Source organism: Paramisgurnus dabryanus, chromosome 9 (assembly GCF_030506205.2).
Source record: "Paramisgurnus dabryanus chromosome 9, PD_genome_1.1, whole genome shotgun sequence".
Classification (NCBI taxonomy): domain Eukaryota; kingdom Metazoa; phylum Chordata; class Actinopteri; order Cypriniformes; family Cobitidae; genus Paramisgurnus; species Paramisgurnus dabryanus.
In genome coordinates this window covers 21,546,160-21,566,776 of record NC_133345.1, presented here as the reverse complement: position 1 = coordinate 21,566,776, position 20,617 = coordinate 21,546,160, and the positions used below count along the sequence as shown (strand labels likewise).

At 38.1% G+C, this 20,617-nt stretch overlaps 1 protein-coding gene across 2 annotated transcripts in view; it reads right to left on the bottom strand.

Annotated features, from left to right (window-relative positions):
* The window catches only part of sema4ba (sema domain, immunoglobulin domain (Ig), transmembrane domain (TM) and short cytoplasmic domain, (semaphorin) 4Ba), a 62,365-nt gene that overhangs the window by 15,097 nt on the left and 26,651 nt on the right, over positions 1-20,617 (bottom strand). For both annotated transcript variants that reach the window (XM_065283127.2, XM_065283126.2), the window contains exons 2-5: positions 15,010-15,410; positions 3,454-3,614; positions 1,517-1,579; positions 751-849 (exon numbers count right to left, since the gene is read on the bottom strand). In XM_065283127.2, coding sequence (XP_065139199.1) covers positions 751-849; positions 1,517-1,579; positions 3,454-3,614; positions 15,010-15,136 — 450 coding nt within the window. In that variant the 5' untranslated portion in view covers positions 15,137-15,410. The remainder of the gene's footprint in view (positions 1-750; positions 850-1,516; positions 1,580-3,453; positions 3,615-15,009; positions 15,411-20,617) is intronic.

Sequence of the window (20,617 nt, the reverse complement as noted above, 5' to 3'; positions counted from 1 at the left end):
CTTTTTCTCTCAGATGCTTCTTCAGAAGTGCACATGTTTAAACTTGAGAAATGCTTCATACAGAAATTTGGCATCTTGGCAAAAACTAATCCATAGAGTTATTAAATGTCCTCTGAGGTAAGCGATGGGTTTTTGTAAAGAAACAACTTAACTATGGCTGTATGCACATGTTCACAAGAGAGTAGAGGTCAGGTTGAAGGCTGAACCCATCGCTTTACCTCATTTAATATGACATTTAATGGATGGACGGAATGCGAAAAACAGGATATTATTTAACTCTAACTGTGTTTGGCTGTAAGAAGTAAATCATATACACCGAACATGGCTTCAGGGTGAGTAAAATATCAGCTAATTTTTATTTTCGGGTGAACTGTTCCTTTAATCTCACTGCTTTCTAGAAGAAACAATCAAGACAAGCAATCTCAAGTTATTTTTTCCTCTTATAGATCTGTGAGCTCAAGTCCTGATTCCCCATGAAGCTTCAATCTTAATGGTCACTGCTGACCCTTTAAGTGCGCATACTGATTCAGGCGCAGTCTCCAGTGAGATGTCTAAGTAAAGTGCTGGGCAATAATAATTTCTCATTCAAATGGCATTTGCCTTCAGGGAAAGTGAAGGAATGTATTTCAGCGAGGAGATTTTGATTGACTGAGTAAATTACATGGATAATTAATTCCTCCCCTGCAGCCTGTTAAATGCAGGGAGGGAAGTGGTGAAATAGGCAAAAAAATAATGATGTGAGGTACTTACGATGTACGCGCAGATGGGGCTGAAAGCGTACGTCCCACACACGTACAGATGAGTGCTGTTCACACGCAGTAAAATCTTGACGTAATTGAAGCAGTCAGTCTGGATTGAGAAAGGGTAAAGAAAGAAGCGCATGAGAAGATTTAAGATGTTCCCAGATAAGGCAGTGCTTATTTGAAATGGGAGCCATGCATGTGTTTAAGTTTGAATAGGCTTGTAAGATGCTCCAGCTATATTAATACAACTACTATAAATACAAATGTTTGTTAGCACAATGTTGCGTGCATAAGTGTTACTTGGCCGGGCTTCAAAATTTGTTTTCACATCACTAATACTGATCTAATTTCTCTGTAATAGTCTGGGAGGGGTTTTTGGCAGCTGAATGTCATCTGTCTCAGAAACAGCAGTAGTTTAAGTGTCTTCATCAGTGCCTCAACCATCCAAAAACGTTCCCCGAACAAATCAATCTGGCAGCAAATTAGGCATGCGGATTATTAATCTAATAACAGACTTCAGTGGCAAGCTTTCAGGGAAATTACAGTGTGGACGTGTCAAAGCAATAACCCGAAAGAGGTGCAGAGGTCACGATCTCTGTAGCACATCTGTGGTGCAAATGGGTATTTTGGAAACTCTTCCTACTTGAGTTTGTTTAAGCTATAGTGGCTCCAATATGTAAAAAAAATACAATGAGCAACTAAAACAACTGAAGTGAATTGACACTGAGCCTATTTGGATTTTTATTGGTCTGTTGAACATTTCACTCACTTACCTGTAAGTCTTTGCCTTTGAAACTGCACTCATCTCTTTTTTTCTGCGGTGTGCTCCACGTCAACTACAAAAGTGAAAATTATAAGCTTATGTTACTCAAGCACGGATAAATGGAGCATTCTCAGCAGCTATAGTGCATTTACAGTAACATGATGATGCGTTAACGCTCACGTATGCATCATTTGTGTTCAATAGGTACAGTAAGTCACCTTGGCTATATTGTAGCCCATAACATTCCTGCAATGTTCAAAATGACTTATTCATTATGGAAAATTTGCAATGAAGTGTAAAAGTGCATTTACAATCTGACTTCAAAAGTTAATGGTTATAAAGCATAAAAGAGTAATAAAAACACTGGTTACGGGTGTGCTTCAGTAATGGATGGATCCAACTTAAAGATAATGTAATTGCAGAGATGTGAGTGTTAACATAACTGGCTTGCTGTCTGTTATTGAAGGGGTTTGAGAGTCAAGTTCTGCTTTTGGATCTATATATGGAAAGATAATGTTGGTGGATCATCTATCGTAGCAAGTTTACTGCGGTTGTTTATATACTCCGCACTCTGGGTTATCTGAATGTTTCTGCGAAATTCAAACTTGGAGTGCCTTTGACTACGGCTTATACATAGGGTATGGTACAGTGGGGTCCAAAAGGACCACAGACAATAATGTAAATCTACTTAAAAGCAGAAAATAAACAGAAAGTTAAAGAATTTTGAAAAAATCAAAAATATGGAAATATTTTAATCTGTTATTTTCAGTCCTTCCAGAAAAACGCCGTTTTTTTGTGATTGTTCCGGGCAAAAATCCTTGATCTTACGGCACGCTTTCTTAAAAAAATGTGATGGAATATGCAGGATATTTATGCAATTTTATGCAATGAAATTGCGGAAACGTGCAAAAATTGCGTGAACTTGCAAAAACAGCATGAACTTGCAAAAACTGTTTTCAGTTTTTGCAGCTTTTCAATGATGTTCACGTTACAAAATCACATCACTTCATAACGTTCCCATGGCAACAGGGGACATGGCTGTGCTTGTGAAAGGTAAATTCAAAAATTTTCAACTTTCTGCTAAGATATATGTGATTTTTGCTACAAAAATGTGGGGATTATGAAATCATTTAAGTCCTGCATATTTTGCGCACAGAAATCTGCAATTTATGCTGCGAAAGTGTGGCGTATTTGAAAAAATGTGTTCCCCGCACAAATATGCAGACTTTGGCTGATTATGCGTTAAATCAATCGATCGCATAATCGCGTTTTTCTGAAGGGACTGTATGTTTTAAAGTGACACTGTAAACTTTTTTGCTGTAGTTATGCAGCTTTTTGCCAGTCACTTATGCAAAGCATTCTGGGAACCAAAAATCCTCATCAACCTTTTTCAGTTCTTTCCTCCAGATTTTGTTTTCCAGAGTTCTTTGCATGAGGCTGTTATTTTAGTTTTATTCTGTAAAGATAAAGACTTGTTAATGTTCATTTAACTTTGAAAAAACTGTTGCCAGTAAATAACATACATTTTAATCTACAGGAAGTTACTGGCAAACAGCTGCCAGTAACACTGGCATTTCTACAGAAATTATCAGAAATTATCTATTATTACTGCAAAAACTGTCACGGGACAGAGGTGGGGGACGGCTATATATAGAGAGAGAGAGACCTCTCCACGCTGATTGGTTGGATTGCATGACCATGCTCCTTCTGAACTTCATTCAAACAAAATATCACATTTCAAAAAAAGTCATGATTTGCTTATTTTTTTGCATGAATTTTAAGTTCAACTTTTACTCAAATTGTTAATATGTTAATATTATAGTTTGTAAAAATAGAATACATTAAATAAGAAAAGAATATAAAAGAATAGCATTTTCACAGGTCTCTGACATTTGTACGCCACTGTAGATAACATTTGAATCAAATGCAAGGTCTGGGCAAACTCACATTGCGCTGGAGCTGCGTTCTGCTGATGCTGGTGATATTGAGCGCGAAGAGAGTCTCTCGAGCGCCGACATATAGCATGTTATCCTCTTTACTGAGGAGCAGAGAGGTGTAATTGAAAACTCCATCGGGTGAAAATCTCTTGGCCGACCTCTCGTTTGCATCTATGGAAAAAGAAGAGAGGAAGTGTGTGAAACCGAGCCAACGGGATTTACTATTGCAAGGATGATGAATGTCCAAAAGTCAGACATGTGACACATGCTTCATAGTATATGAGACAACAGTATTACATCACTGGATCTAATAGGTGCCCAGGAAAAGCCAAACCTGTTGCAACCACAAAGTGCGTAAATCTGCGATGAATAAGTATGTGTATGGTCACACGTAGCTCACAGACAGATGTTCATCTCTTAATCAAAGATACTGCACTGTGTCATTATCAAGACGGCTCCTGCAGGCTGTTTCTCTGTTTCCATGACAACCGCCAGCATCAAGCACCAGCATCTTTTTTACCGGTAGGGGGCGTTTACTTGGACAGTTATGGATGATGTGATTGGCTCCTGCTGTGTGCTTTATTTCCCCATGGAATGATAAAACATACATTTGCATTGCTTTTTATGACTTCAGACTGAGAATTTGGTGCTGATTCAGTCAATGAGAAACGAAACGTGTCAGCAGTTTCCAATTTTTGTCTCTCCATAGGGCGGCAGAATCTCATGCTACAGCAACATCTTGTCTCAAAACGCACATTGAGTCAGTGTCTCGGGTTGTACAGTATGTGCAAGCGTCCTTACTCGGGGCAGGTGATGAAGTGTTAATATTCAAAGACAAGTCAATAAAGACAAATCAAACTCCTCAACATCAACTTCAAAGTCAATGAGTATACTCTACACCCAAAAGCCTGCAAGGCATACAAACTGTGCCATTGATTTACAGCCTAAGTCAATGTGATCCTCTCCTGGTTGCTCTTACTTAGAAAACACGTAATCATTATCGTGATTATTCTCCTGCGGTTGACTTTGAGCTGAGGTAAGACTCTTAAAACGCCCGTTTCTCTGGGATCTGCAGCGGAGGGTCTGCACGCTCGCTTCCTGAGCCACAGGGGAGACAATACGATAATAATAGAGCATGAGTCTTCAACCAGGAGGGCTTATTACAACCCAATCCAGTCTGCTAAACCACAGGGGGGGATCAACACGGCACATTAGTACCAGGCTGCCGGGGTCTATGCTTCTCATATTTCCCCTCTCTCTGATTACAGGACGAAACAGGGCACCACTCGACACTGGCACCATTCATTTCAGAGAGTTGGGGGAGAAATTGAATGGTTATTTAGTGAGACAAGGATAAAGGCCAATACCAAACCGGGCTTTTCACTGATAGTAGAATAATTGTTCCCCCAATTATTCTCCTAGGGGTTGGTGCTGTGGCTTTCTCCCTGTGGCTGACACAATGAGGCAAATAATTGTTTCCCATTAGGGAAAAAATCACAAATATGAATGTTTCCGCTAGAAATGTAAATGATCGCCGTGAGTTGCATTTAGCTATTAAGTGTAAATACTAAATGGGAAATGCATGTGATTGTGTCAATACAAAATAGACTTGTATACTACAAAATAAATTAATTTCAAATGGTGCCTGTGGAAAAACTTGATGGTTTGATTCTATGGGTGCTTGCTAGGGGTGCATACTGGGTCAATAAGAAACAAATCAGTTGTTGGGTTAAGGTAACCCAGAAAAGGGTAACCCAGCATATAGGTTCAATTACAATACAACCCAATAGCTTTGGGTTCGTCCCTTTTGGACCGAATGTTGGGTTGAACATAGCTATATAATAGTGCTGTAGTACTTATCTGAGCCCATGGAAACCCAAGCTAACCCCACATTTCTGATGCCCTTGTCATTGATTCTTAAGTCATGCAGCAGTACGATTCTCCTACAAAGACAATACGGTCTCTCTCTGTCTCTCTCAATGATTCTGTGGTATTATTGAATTGACTGAGATCAGTTCCCCTAGGGCAATTCCATGACGACAACATCTGCCATTCGCTTTCTCAAAACTACACGGATTCATGCTGGGAAAAGGCTTATCCTTTTGCCACTCATGGGGAAAGAGGGCTAAGAGTGTCAACAAGAGTAAGATGTAGGAGACATACTGTCTCAGTACTGAAGTAGTACAACAAATCAAAACTAACTGTATATCCTCTTGTCTCATCTCTGTACTTAATATATTCCTTGATTTATTCTTCTTTTTAAAACCAGAATATCCTATAGGCCACATGTGAGAAATATTAGTTATCCAATAGTACCAAATAACCAGTTGTGTTTTCTTATTCAGAATGACTTTCCTGAGATGTTTGGCATTTATAGAGGCTTTGCTGTCTCTAGAGTTTTTAAAGCTCAGTGGTAGAGCATTACATTCTAGGTTCAAACCCAGGGAACAAAAAAAATGTATACTTTGTAATGCACGGCTTCAATCACAGGGTTCCCACACCTTAGTTAACTTCAAATTCAAGGACCTTTCAAGCATTTTCCAGGTCCAATACCCTCAAATTCAAAGACTAAATGTGGGGACACATTTCAAGTTAGAGCAAGGTTACATTGTGTTACCTTTTAAGATACATTGTTACAGTTCCCTTTCGAGGGAACTCGCGCTGCGTCACTGCGGTGACACTTTAAGAACGCCTCCAGGGGTAAGTGCGTCTGAATGTGTATATCAAATTCAACCAATGGTGAGGCTTAACGACAAAAACAGGGTGACGCGGGAGCCAGGAAGTATATCGCTATCTGAAATATTGCCAAAGACGGCATTACGGTGACGCTGAAAGTATGGCAAGTGTCTCATTCCCTTCTCAGGAAACAACAGTTACATACGTAACCCGAGACGTTTTCATGTGTCAAACACATCTATGCAAAAAAGCATTTTGGTATGAATCAACATTCGCATACAGAAGATATAAGCATTTAAAGTGAACAGTTTAGCACAGTTAGCACGTGTGCTTATAAGGCTAGAAATTTTATGATATTATCCTACAGTACACAGGGAATAATATGGATTTTTCCAGAAAACTTCTTGCATAAAATAGATAGATTCAAGCACTTTCAATGACCTGTATTTATGTATGTATATTTTCAAAAACTTTCCAGGGCATTGAATTTTTCCCCAAGATTCACAAACCTTCAAGGATTTCAAGGACCTGTGGGAACCCTGCAATCAAATGCAAATATGTAAACTTCTCAATCAATACACAGTAATGTCCATTTCATCCTATGAATCCTTTTACAGTTTGCTGACAGATTTACTGCACCATACTTAAAGAGAAAACATTAAATATCATTTCTCAGGACAATAAATCACATGATAGCCACATTAGATCCATTGTGTTGCTTTGAGCAATACAAGATTATTATTGCCATTATGCAATTACATGTCTTTTTTTTGGTGAAAGCCACTACTAAATGGATTGCCACATCCGTAGCGCTTTGCTTTCTAATCCATTTAGAGCGAAATTAATTATGCAGGCTTTTAGGGAACCCTTCCATGTTCGGATTTCGGAGTGGAATTCCCAAAGGCTCCTCCAACAGGCCCAAAGAAAATTAGAGACACAAAAAAGAAAGAGTGTGTGTGGCAATCTGGCCGTCAGTATGATCAAAGGCCTCAACAGACGGTTAATTTAAGTACAGTAGATGCCACATCTGATGATTTAACGGAAAAAATGTCAGGAATAAATGCCTTCAGACAAAATAAACAGATCGCGTCAAGTCACATTGTACAGCTGGTAACGCCATTCGAGAACAGTTGCAAAAGGCATTTGGTAAATTGCAACTAAGTCAGTTTTATTTGTATAACACCATTCATAATACTTAATGCTCGAATGTGGCACGGAAAACAACTCCATACCAGTTGTGCCTGTTATTTCTCCCCTTCCCAAGTGGCAAGTAAACAATTCATGTGGTGAAGAGAAAAGAAATGATGTCATCTACTACAGGTGTCAAGAGAACGACCAGCCCCATGTTGCCTTAATGACAATGCGCTGTATTCTCGGGCGGCTATTGATGTTTGGTCTGTATGTACAGCAAACAATCTGGAAAAAATGTTCTGTTCAGTTATTTTGTTGTAAACAGTACTTAAGAATTATGATGACGACTTCTTCAGATACATTCCTTCTAAGAAGGCTATGAACAAGCTATAAATTATGCATCTTGTGCTTTATGGCGATGGCAGAAAGGGATGGTCGTTCTTGGGTCAAGGTGAGCGTATCTGTTATAGCAACTGAAGCCATATTCACAATTAATGTCTGGGGGGATTTATACCTTGTGTATAAAACATTAACATTTGGAACGTTAAGTGTAATGGTGCCTGTAAAGATGTCTTTCCATTTTTCCATCTGTCTTCTTTCCCTAGATGATTGCTATACTGTAAATCTATGTATCATATAATAAAAAACATTCATGTCAAACTACACAAATTTCATGTTTTTCTCGAATGCTTCCTTACTTTACTTTTAAGTAGTTAGCACAGTGCTCCTGGGAAACAGTGACCTCTTACAAAGCATATTCCTAGTGCGATTCCCCTTTAAGGAAAAACTACATTCCCAACAGGGTGGGGGTTAGGAGAACTGCACAATCCCTTCTCACACTGCTCTGTTTTCATTAATGCCCCACGTTGATGAGAAATGACTGTCGAGGTTCTCCGGCGAAGGAAAAAGGAGTGACGCAAGAATGGGTTTGCATGTATAAAACGTTCTGTACTTTTTCACCTGCTTGTTTGGGCCGAGTCTCCATGTTCCAAGGTTAGAATCCTCACATGAAATATTGAAACAGATGATATAATAAGAAAGCTATTTAAAGTCACGGGAACTATAAGGGAGAAGAGGCAGAAAACATTAAGACATCAAGTAAAAAGGGTCTTGAGCCATTAGGAGATTCAGTAGAGGGGTTAGTGATTGTTTAGTGAGTTGGCACAGGGTTTTCTTGTTAGCATGAGAGGTACAGAAGTGGCAGCTTGGAGTAGCACCATGGTGACCGCTGGAATTCTGGGTAGGCCAAACAAGAGCTAAGGAAGTAAGGAAGAAGGAGACATGGTAGTCTTAAGAATGGAAGTCTTAATCATCTTTTGGAAATGTGTTTGTTTACTCGGGTATGACTTAAGTCGAGAAGAAATTGTCTTGGCAGATTTTATTGTTGCTTTTATTATTTAAACAGAATCTTAACAAAGCAATACTTGTATGCACATTACCTAAATGGAAAAAGCTGCCCGTAAGCGTTACCAAGATGGCAACTGACTTGCCTTTAAAAGACGCCGGCAGAATCCACATAAATGCACCCAGTTCAGACAAAGCCAAGTAAAAAATAAATGCAAGAAGAGGAAGATGGTGTTCTTCAATTAATGAAGTGATCTAAAATACGTGTTTAATGAATTTACAGCAGAAACTGTTTTAAAAGGAAGGTGCAATTATGGTTTTCAAGAGAAGTGTGATAACATTTACTAGTGAAGAGAAGCTAATTAAACTTCCAAATAAAACGACTTTTGCACTTGCACAAACCTGCAACATACAAACATAGTGTGAAGTAATTATAGATAAACCAGACAGGATGGTCCTGTTTCAGGGTGGATGTTGGAACTCCATGGTAACAGGTGCCAACAACAAGTAAATACTGTAAATACAGGATGCAGATCCGACAATCGAGCTAGCATGCAAACACAAACACATGGTGGAAATGGGTGAAGGAGTTTGTATGGGTGGTTTTGCCCAACAGGTCTGACGAGTTGGATTTATTTCCAAGACTCTGCATTTTACGATGTGGCTCTAATATACTTCAGCTTTGCCAGGATCAATTTAATCACAAAGGAAACGCAATAAAAATGACTGGGTTCTGTATTGAAGCTCATGACTATATTAGTGCAGGGACAGCAGTCTGTGATATTTCCTCCTGATGTAACTGAGAATGCATTTGTCTAGTTTGCATAGTAAAGGGTTAGACATAAACTAGTTGGTGGGAGTCATTGTAAAAAATCCTTTGTGGCATTTACATTTTTACGTTTTTGACTAGTAAGGAGTTGTTATAAATGACAGCATATTAGCTTAAGTTATTTTACCTTTTTTATAATTTATCTCCTCACTAGTCAAGAAAGTTGAAATTAATTTTAATCTAAAAGTTTAAGTGCAACAATTAATTTTTACAATGTAGTCTTGTATAACCAGGTTGATTAGGCCGCGCTTGATTCCTGACAGGTTTTGCAGGCTCAAAAACGAGTGTGAGGTTAACCATGAAATGGTTAAGAATCGAAGATGAATTTAGTGAATTTGTTATAAAAGAGATTCTTTGTGGATTACAGAAGTGTTGCCTTAAAGACAGGGTTCCAACACCTTAGTTAACTTTAAATTCAAGGATCTTTCAAGGACTTTCCAGGTCCAATACCCTCAAAATCTAGGTATAAATGTGGGGGCACATTTCAAGTGAGAGTTTGTTTTACCTTTAAATATACATTGTTACAGTTCCTGTATCTAGGTATATTTTCAAAAACTTCCCAGATCCTTGAATTTTCCCCCAGATTCACAAACTTTCAAGGATTTCAAGGACCTGTGGGAACCCTGTAAAGATGATAAAAGTGATGTGATTGTCAATTATGGTAGCTCATACTCAAAATGTGACCTCCGATTTAACCCATCCCAGTGAGTAGTAAACACGCACTGCAAGTCATGAACAGACACACACACCTGGACCAGTGGCCAGCTATCACAGCAGCACCCGGCGAGCAATTGGGGGGAAACGTGCATTGCTCAAGGGCACCTCAGTCGGCAACCTTAGGGTTACAAGCCAGACTCTAAACATTAGACCACAGCTGCCCCACAAATGATGATTCTAGAGATATTTTCAGCATATTAACTGGGTCTATAGATTCATCTTGTGCTCTAAAATAAAGAAATAAGAAAGTAAAGAGCCATCCAAACACATTCCTAAACTGGCTAGCACAGCACTATGATAAGTTCAAAACAAAGTGTCAAATAGCTTAGTGTAATAGCTTAAATTTGTTACTTGTTGCAGAGTCAATAAAACAACACCTCTAAACAAGACACATTCCTCCCTCTCGTGTTTCAAGAAGATGCATGTGGCTGATCATTACGAATGGATAGTGTAGAGTTTTCCACATGCATTATGCTTTGGAAGCCTTCCATGGGCAACACGCAGATCTCTGCCGCAGCAGGCCTTGTTGATTGTTAAGCATGTCTGATCAACTCCAGCCAAAACCCTTTAAAGAATCCACCACGGCACAGCCTTGATCTCCATAACATGTGCACGCTATATATTACACTGCGGACCGTGCAGCACATGATGCAAGTGCATTTCACAATGCTGTCATTTAATTTTAGCTTGCAGAAATAAATCAAGAAGAACAGTATAGGTCAGGAATGAAATACTTGATGTTTGTTACCTTCATTCATATAAATAGCCGTCAGCAAGCAACCATGAGAATCTTCCTGTGCGTTTATTCCGTAAAGCATATTCCAGCTTTACAAGAGAGGAAAACTGTCTGGATAAGCACAAAGCTGTAGTATAAACCGCTTATAGGTGTCGGTTTAAATAGCTTTATAATACGATTTAAGGATTGTGACATAGTGTGTGCTATAGAGGAACAAAAGAAGAGAGGCTGCGCAGATGTAGACTTTCTTTCCTCAACTCTTGATCCTTCCTGATAGGCACATAATGAGAACCAGACCAGTGTACACAACACACACACACGCACACAAATCCCCATTCATTATTCATGCCAGATTAACTTCTTTATTAGCATGGAGGGAAGATGGAAACCAGGAAAGGGAGGTGCACCCAGCAGAATGTTTGTGCCAATGGGAAGGTGGGACAAATCCGGCCACTACTCTTTAGTTAAATGTGTGTTGCTTTTACTTATAACAGCAGGCTAAAATCAGGTCTGATTCACTGAGTACACACACTTATTTGTGCTTGGGAACGTGACTGATCATCATCATCCAGGTCCACACGTATATATTTTTTTCTAAAATCACAGAAAAATCAACAGTTCTAGTTTTTATATGGTTTTATCTACATTCGCTAGTTAATCTTAGCTGCTTTACTCTACTTCTTATGTTGTCCAACGGTTTTTCTATGTTTTCTCCTGTTTTTTTATGTTAAGCTGCTTTGAAAATATTAAACAATCATAAAAAGCTCTATATAAATAAAAAAAAAGAAAATTGATATGTGAGTATATACAAATTTTACCTGCAGTATTTTCCGTATTTTCCGGACTATAAATCGCTGCGGGGTATAAGTCGCATCATTCAAAAATGCGTCATTAAGACGAAATAACATATATAAGTCACAGTGGACTATACGTCGCATTTATTTAGAAAATCATTTCACAAAATCCAAGCCGAAGAACAGACATTTAACCTGGAAAGGCAAGTTATTCAACTAAACAATACGCAATAGCATAAAGAACATACCTGGAAGGCTGAACAGGCTAAATGAACCAAACAAGCCAATGAGCATCAAGTTCGCAGGCGCGTCATTCCACATCACTGAATTAATTGAATTACATAAATACAGGAGCAGCATATGGCGAAGTCTCGCGGCTGTAGATGTTAATGTTGTATCTTGCCTCATAAATTTCAAAACTCATTCATACTGACTTACAAGGCGCACCTGACTAAAAGACGCAGCACTGACCAAATTATGAAAAAAAAAAAAAACGTGACATAGTCCGGAAAATACTGTAAAATTTTTGCAGAATTGGGCATGCCTCATTGAAAAAAAATTATTCATTCAGTTTACTCAATTTTTTTAAGGGAAGTGGTCGCAATCAATTTATTTAAGCTGCATTTAAAAAAAAATAATAATTAGAAAAACAAAACAAAAAAACTTTGTTTAAATGTAGCTTAAATAAATTGATTGCAACCACTTACCTTGAAAAATTGAGTTAATTGAATGAATAATTTTTTTCTGAAAAGAGTCATTTACTCACAAATTGGAGTAAATTGATAAAAAAATTTTTTTTACAGAAAACTATGTGCTTCAAAAGCTAATATATTTTTAATTTTGATGAGGCTGTTTTGGACCTGCCGGCGGGTCTGCAGAGTTAAGAACCTGTTGTAAATACAGGAAAACATTTTGGTGAGAACAGACATAAGTAAACACTTATATGCAATTACTAAAGAGACCCGATGTGAGGCAGTTTCCTGAACTAAACTGAATTAGGGCTGTGAAGAGTGAGCTGCAATTGTCAGTTATTTACTGAAAGACAATTTGGTAACACTTTAGTATAGGGACCAATTCTCACTTTTAACTAGTGTCTTATTAGCTTACATATTGGCTGTTTATTAGTGCTTATAAAGGACATATTAATGCCTTGTTCTGCATGACCATATTGTACTGTACTTCCCTTAACCCAATCCAAAACCTAAACCTAACGGCTACAACAACTACCTTATTAGCTATTAATTAGCAGTAAATTGGGAGTTTACTGAAGCAAAAGTCATAACTATTAATCAATAAGTTTTCCCCATACTAAAGTGTTACCGACAATTTTATATAGAAGCTGTCGTCCGTTCTGAAAATGAGCCACTGAACACTTGTTGGTTCAGGTTTACCTGTATGACATTTGACATTAATGTGTGTGAAGACTTAGACACACCGGAAAACGGTCAGACAGAAAGAAAGAAATCTCTTGGTCGAGTATAAAAGATTTCTTAAGAAAGACCAGTGACACACACGCACACAGCTGCATTTTTTCTTACAATGCAACACAATCCTGAGGATCACGCAAGAACAAATAGCAAAGGGCTAAAAGAACAAAGTACTTGATGTGATTAGAAAGAACTGAGATGAAAACAAATGAAATGAGTAGATGATATGTTTGCCACATTTTAAAGAATAAAGATGCTTCACGGTGCCATAGAAGAACCATGAACGGCTGAATGGTTACCTAAAGAACCTTTAACATACGAAGAACCTTTCAGTTTCAAAAACAGGTCTTTGTAGTGAAATAATTGGTTCTTCCTTTGACTGAATGGTCAATGAACCTTTTAAACACCTTTATTTTTAAGAATGCATGTAGTTGTGAAATGCTATACAGGACCCTTTTAGTGTAGGCAGACAAGTAAGCGAGATTACCTTCATGCAGGTAGACCCTCAGATGAGACAGTAGGCATGTTTCAGCAGGTATGCTTTAACCCCCATTATTTCCCGAGCCAATATTAGGTGAGGAATAAATGTAAAAAGGTATCGCAGGTGGGTGTACAGTAAACATGTTGACATGAACCCAAACTCTTTGTCCAACATGATGAACTACAGGGCAAGCGTAGCAAACCCACAATTATTCCCCTTTTCTCTTCTATCAGTCAGAAGGATTTGTGGACAAACAAATCATCTCACACGTCTATGCTTCTGACTGCGCAACATTGTACTTAATGAAAGAGCACATACCTGTATACTTTACACAATGAGAGACTGCCGCATGCATGTCGCATGTCACTGCTTGCGTAAAGCTATGTTTTGCTCTTAATGCTCTCTGTTACAAAAGACATATTTACCTTGGTGATGAAAACTATTAAGTATTAAATACACTGTGGTGTGTGCAGTGTTTACAGACACATTTGTTCTACATTATACGTCTTCCCTCAATTCACCCCAGCCTGCAAAAACTTGAATGGACCCACCCTAACCGTGCGGCCATTGATGGGACAGGAAGTGGGCAGTCTGAAACATGACAGATGTTATGTTAAAGATCCAGCGATTGGATTATTATGAATAATGGGGGAAGTACTAGGGACTGATTTCTATAAAACCCGAAATAGATGCTTTTTGTTGCTCTTTGATGATTGACAGGTGCAGGTATGTGTATTTATTACATCACAGCAGTGCATGAGTTATGTAAACACAGGAACCAATCAGCTTGTGATATCTATTTTCTATTCATCAACACTTTAGCAACTGTTACTACCGTGAGAGACATCAGGGTCCCAACAGCCAGTAGCCCCTTTGGATTGTTTTGCCCCCTGACTGAAAGGTCGGCTCCTCACCGGCTTTATTTATAGTTCCCTACCAGCCCCGGGAGCCCGATCTCTTACGCACTTTTAAGTAAACGGATGATCTACACACGCGGGTCAACCAAGGAGGAGCCAGGCACGCGGCTGTCCATCAGTTATGAGTTCCTCTAACAGAAACTGGAATGTGAGCGGGACAGCTGATGCAGAGACAACGCACACGGTCAAGCAACATATATTATATGGCCGATCCTGTTTGACTAAATAACTAAATGCACCAGGAAGCATAAAATGGATGATAATGTGTTTTGGGATGAAATAACAATACTTCACATGCTGTATTTAAGAGCAAACTTATTTCGCCAACCACCCTCAGTGCAGCTGAAGCAGTAAATGTATTCAAATAGGGTCTAAATAACATTACGCAGTATTTAGATTTAGTTTTCAATGTTAGTGAGGCTTACTACATACGGCAACATTTGCAAAACTTGCAAAACAGAAGGTACAGTAAAAGGATTTGGATTATGTGCATAAATCTACTGTATGTGCTTACTGTAAGAGAAACTTAGGCGTGGCGTGACATCATCTTCGGTTGCTTCACCCCATCTAACCAAGACGAGAATAAAGAGGAACAGGGAGAAGGCTGGGACACAAAAACGAATCATGCTCAGTGTCCACATTGTGTTCCTCAGGTCTCAGTGTGTTCTCTCTCAGGATCTTCTGGAATTCATGAAGCTCTTTTTCTTTCCTTGTTTATTTTTCTTCGGCTCTTCCAGCAGGGATCTGATTCCCTGAGCAGGAGAGGTATGCGCTGATGTGACGACCAGTGATCTTCCCTAAGCACGGCCTCACAGTGGTGGACTTTCACCAAAAAACAGGTCCTCAAGGACAGTGGAATGCCTCAAGGCAGTCTCCATGTGCTTGTGTAGAATATCAAGCAGGTTCCTCACCAATCTGTAATGAAGAAGACAAGATCATTTAAGATTTTGTGCAAGATTAAATAAGATTTAAGATTTGGTATATATTAATTCATTTTGGATGATCTTATCTCCAAATGCAATGTGATCCAAAGCCGACCCAGTGCTGCCAATTAAGGAGAAACTTGCAATGTGGATTTAATTAAACTTAAGCATATAAAGATCTTTGTTCCAAGCGTTTATCTGTTTCCAAATGAAGCAGACTTCCTCTTCGTATTAAACAAAAACCAATACCAGGTCTGGGCTGAGACTCATTAGATCGCACTTAATAGCATTAGGAGAAATTGGAGTTGTATGGTAAACTCGGTGTGGGGTATTATTGCTGAAAATTATCAGAAAAGTTAGTACCGAGAATCTCCGCATGAGCAAAAATATGTAGCCTTAAGGAATGCAAATTTGCTAAATATTTTCTCTCTGCTCAGCAAAGCACTATGTCCGTGTTTAATCTTAACGCATATCAGTGTCTGTGTGTGTGTGAGTTTGCTTGTGTGTTTATGGGGTGTAAATATGTTTAAGGATGGTCAATGAAATAAATGAGATTTTCCTGGAATTGCTGATTTAGCTTGGGAGACGATGGAAAAAACTAAGACGATTTAAAGGAATAGTTGTCCCCACTATTCTATAACCATCCACTGCCACTGTATATGATCTACACAGCATCATTCATTACATAAAGCACTGTTCCGAGAACAGCTATTCCAGGTAATGTCACACACTTTATAATTTCCAACCTCCTGCTAAGATCTACCCATTCGTTCCCATTTAGATAAGCAGCATAAAGTAATACAATACACGGAGTTGGCGTGCAAGGGAAATGAAATGGATTGTAAGTAATATGAATAGCTTTGCTCTTGATATGTGATCTACAGCTATGGCACAGAACCCAACCCTGTCATCATATATACCAGTGCAATAACACTTAAGTGGTTTCATCAATTACTTTGACTGTACAGGCCAGCCTTTAAAGCACATCCACAAAGCTAATCCAATTGCAACCATTTGGATTTAAGATTTAATATCAATGATAAGTGCAAATGCTTTATGTTTATGAACTGTCAACACTAAAGAGCTAACAAATGGGGTGCGGTATGAGTTTGTTTTTGGAGGATGAAGAAATCGCGGTTTTACTGGAGATCAGCACGTAACGTGTTTAAAACATATACATGCCACAAGTATGCTACTTGGAAGAAAAAAACATAATTTGTTTAGATGGGTGTAACTGCCAACTTTGATGTTACCCACAATCCTTTACCAAGAGGTTATTACCTTAATTACATTTTAGGAGCACATCTATATCGTGTTAGTCTCTATACTACACCAGCTGACCATACCAGATACCAAGTAATGCAATATACAACACAAGCATCGCAACAAAATCTCATTTGTGTTTATGATTTACAAAGGCTTTTGAGTTGCTTCAGTATTAAATCAACGTTGTAATTTGGCACCAAGCTCTAAGAGAGATTCTGCAGGCCAATTTAATGTACAACTGCCAAAACAGCAAGAATGCTTTGCTCTAATATAAACAACATGAGAGAATACAGCAATCCGGTAGACAGTCGCCTCTAAATAAAGAGAAGATAAAAACGAGGATACTTTTCCATCTGGAGATGGCAGACGTGAGATTCTCATGAGGAAACATTCACATATTGAATCAGAAAACTGTTGCTTGAACAAATTTAATTGCACTGACATAATCAAAATGATGTATTTAATGAATGTAATATTCTGTACTGTACAGTATGTGTTAAATTTGCTGTTTCACAATTGCTTTTCTGCAAAACCGCTGAATTATTAATGATTATTATGGACTTTAGCCCAAAAGGTATAGAAAGATATAATGATTACATGTTGTTTAGTTAATGACAGATTTATGTGAGAGTTAATTCACATGTAAGATGGTGTGATACTGAATAGTAACATATGGCACAAGTTCATCAGATAATAATCATCTGAATAGTAAGGACACAGCAATTGAAACCTCACATTGTAAATATGAAGCCTTGATGGGCATTCTGTCATGATCATGATACTATTTTTATATTTACATACTGTATATGCATTTGGTAGAAGCTTTTATCCAAAGCAAGTGCAGCATGAAGTTTAAACAACTTAATTATGCAAGTAAATTCAACCTACTTTTTTAAAGTTTTGACTTGTGATAAGTTGACATAACTTAGAAAAACAAGTTGCAATTGTATAAAGTAACATACAAATATTGTTCAGGGTTCCCACACTTTAGTTAACTTCAAATTCAAGGACCTTTTAAGGACTTTCCAGGTCCAGTACCCTCAAATTCAAGGACTAAATGTGGGGAGACATTTCAAGTAAAAGCAAGGTTACATAATGTTACCTTTTAAGATACATTTTTATGGTTCCCTTTCGAGGGAACTCATGCTGCGTCACTGGGGTGACACTTTGGGGACGCCTCCAGGACTAAGTACGTCTGAATGTGTATATCAAATTCGATCAATGGTGAGGCTTAACGGCAAAGACAGGGTGACGCGGGAGCCAGGAAGTATTTCGCTATCTGAAATATTGCCAAAGACGGCATTACAGGGACGCAGGAAGTATGGCAAGGGAGACGCAACGTCTCGTTCCCTTCTCAGGGAACAACAGTTACATACGTTACCCGAGATGTTTTCATGTGTCAAACTATGCAAAAAAGCATTTTGGTATGCATCAACATTCACATGCAAAAGATTTAAATATTTAAAACGAACAGTTCAGCACGTGTGCTAAAAAGTCTAGAATTTTAATGATATTATCCTACACTACACAGGAAATATGGATTTTTCCAGAAAACTTTTTGCATAAACTAGATTCAAGCACTTTCAATGACCTGTATCTATGTATGTATATTTTCAAAAACTTCCTAGGGCCTTGAATTTTTTCCCCCAGATTCACAAACTTTTAAGGATTTCAAGGACCCGTGGGAACCCTGATTGTTGATATATATATATATTTTTTACAGTGCATTTTTTTAATCTGTAGGCTCCACTGTAAGAAGTAAAAGTTGGATCAACTTAAAAAATGACTTAAATGTTTCTTGGAGCACATCGACTGACTCCACGGGTGGTTGTACAAAAACGTATAAACGCGATGTTCAGACATTTATTTGTGATGGTCATTTTTAATTTGTGGAAGACTGAGAAATAAATGGATGTATGGGAACGTATAGCATTTCCGTGGTGGGTACTATGCAATGGAAAAGCGCTATTTGTGTGTTAGATCTCAAAATCGAACACACAACCTTTGCGTAGCAAACACAAAACTCTACCAATTGAGCTACAGTAACCCAGCTAGTCATTTGTGAGTAACTGTTTTCTACATAAAATCATCCTACATACTGTAAAGAACATTTGTGAAAATATCTTTAATAATGAAAGAGTAAGGTCATGTCAAAGATTGAAATCAATGACTGAAATCAAACTTTGATGCTCCTAACTCACATTATGGGACTTTAGCCTGGATATCACAGACAGGTTCACATATACCAATAATATATTAATAATCACCACTACCAATACAAAAGAAACTTTGTAAAACTCAAATATACTTGTGTTGTCCACGGTTCTTCACCCTCCTGAAATCTCAGGCCAGACAGGAGTTATGTTTACAAGGTCAAGCTCCTCCTGCCACTGCCCATATGCTTGGGACGAAATGAGTCCTGTATTGGTCAAGGCCATGCGTTCAGCCAAACTGGTATGGGTGGCTCGGTTATCAAGCACCATTAGGTACCTGGTGTTGGGAACGCTGGAGTGACATCCCAGCTGACCAGTGAGAGTGCGATCCCATTAATTTCAAGTTTTGACAGGACAGCTGAGCCACATTAGGAGCTGCAGGAGGACAATGAAGGTCCCTCTGTCAGCATAGATTATCCACACACATTTTCCTTCACAATACAGTCAGATTATTTCAGGAGCATGAATCATCTCAATACAAGTTCTCAATAGCTTTCACTGTGATGAACGACCAAACTCAATGCACAATCCCCAAACTCCTAACACAAATGACCCCAGTAAACAAGCACGATGTTTAAACATTAATCATTTTGCTGTAACTACTGACATGGTGTCTTTATTATTTTTCTTATGTATATAATTATTTTAGACTGAATTGACTTGTTTGTTGATTTAAGGATTCCGTTTACAAGATTTACAAATGATACTGATGTGAAATGTTTTGTAATACAAAAATAAACATAGTTTGGAGATTTGAGACTTCAATGTTGGTGGATTTGGAAACAGCTCTGTCTAAAACTTAATCATTGCATATGCATATTTGACCCTGTCTATGAAATCCAGGCTAAAGTTTATCCTAGTCCCCTCAGTGCTTTATGTTTTTTTTTTTTGTAAGGTATGTTGATAAAAACTACTTAACTAAGGCCTAGTCCTGGATTAATCTAAACCCTGTCTGGGAAACTGACCCATAATCTACACTGACAAAAAAATCTAGCGATGAGTTGCTGTTACTTAAAAAATAAAGTTGACATAACTAAAGCAAATTCAAATTGATTTAATAATGTAAATTACAGCAACTTCATCACTAGTCAAGATAGTTGAAATTACTTTTAAATCCTCATTAAACTAAAAATTTAAGAAAAATTGGAGCATCAAAATTGGAGCATCACCATATTTACATATCCTGCTATTAATCTGAGATTATGTTTATAATTCACAAATTGTGAAAACGTCCACGTGGACCAGGATGTTTTGCAGAAGTTAAATCAATGTGAGTCATTTTTTTGTGAAATTTTTGTTTGTGTCATTAAAGTATTTTTACAAAAACAACAGCCCGGATTATCAGGTTTGTCAAATGGAATAGGATAATCTCCAAACTGGGTAAACCGGTTTTAGCAAGATGCTCTTATAGTACATACAGGCTTATTTGTGACACCTGTGATTTAATAGATGGGATAAGGTTGTGTGATGAATAACAGTGTTGTGTTTGAGTGCACAAGCAGATCTACAGTATGACTTTGAAGAGCATGACATGAGTCAGTGGGATCTTAAATAATAACCAGCATATGTGTGTGACCGAACTGTGATTCATTGCTCTTAAAGTGCTTGTGTTGAAACAGTCAAGTTTTGCAAACACAACAATCAGATGAACAGCCATGAATCAGATTCCGGTCAATACCAGCATGATGTGATTCAGCAGCACAGGTATTGCAACATCCTC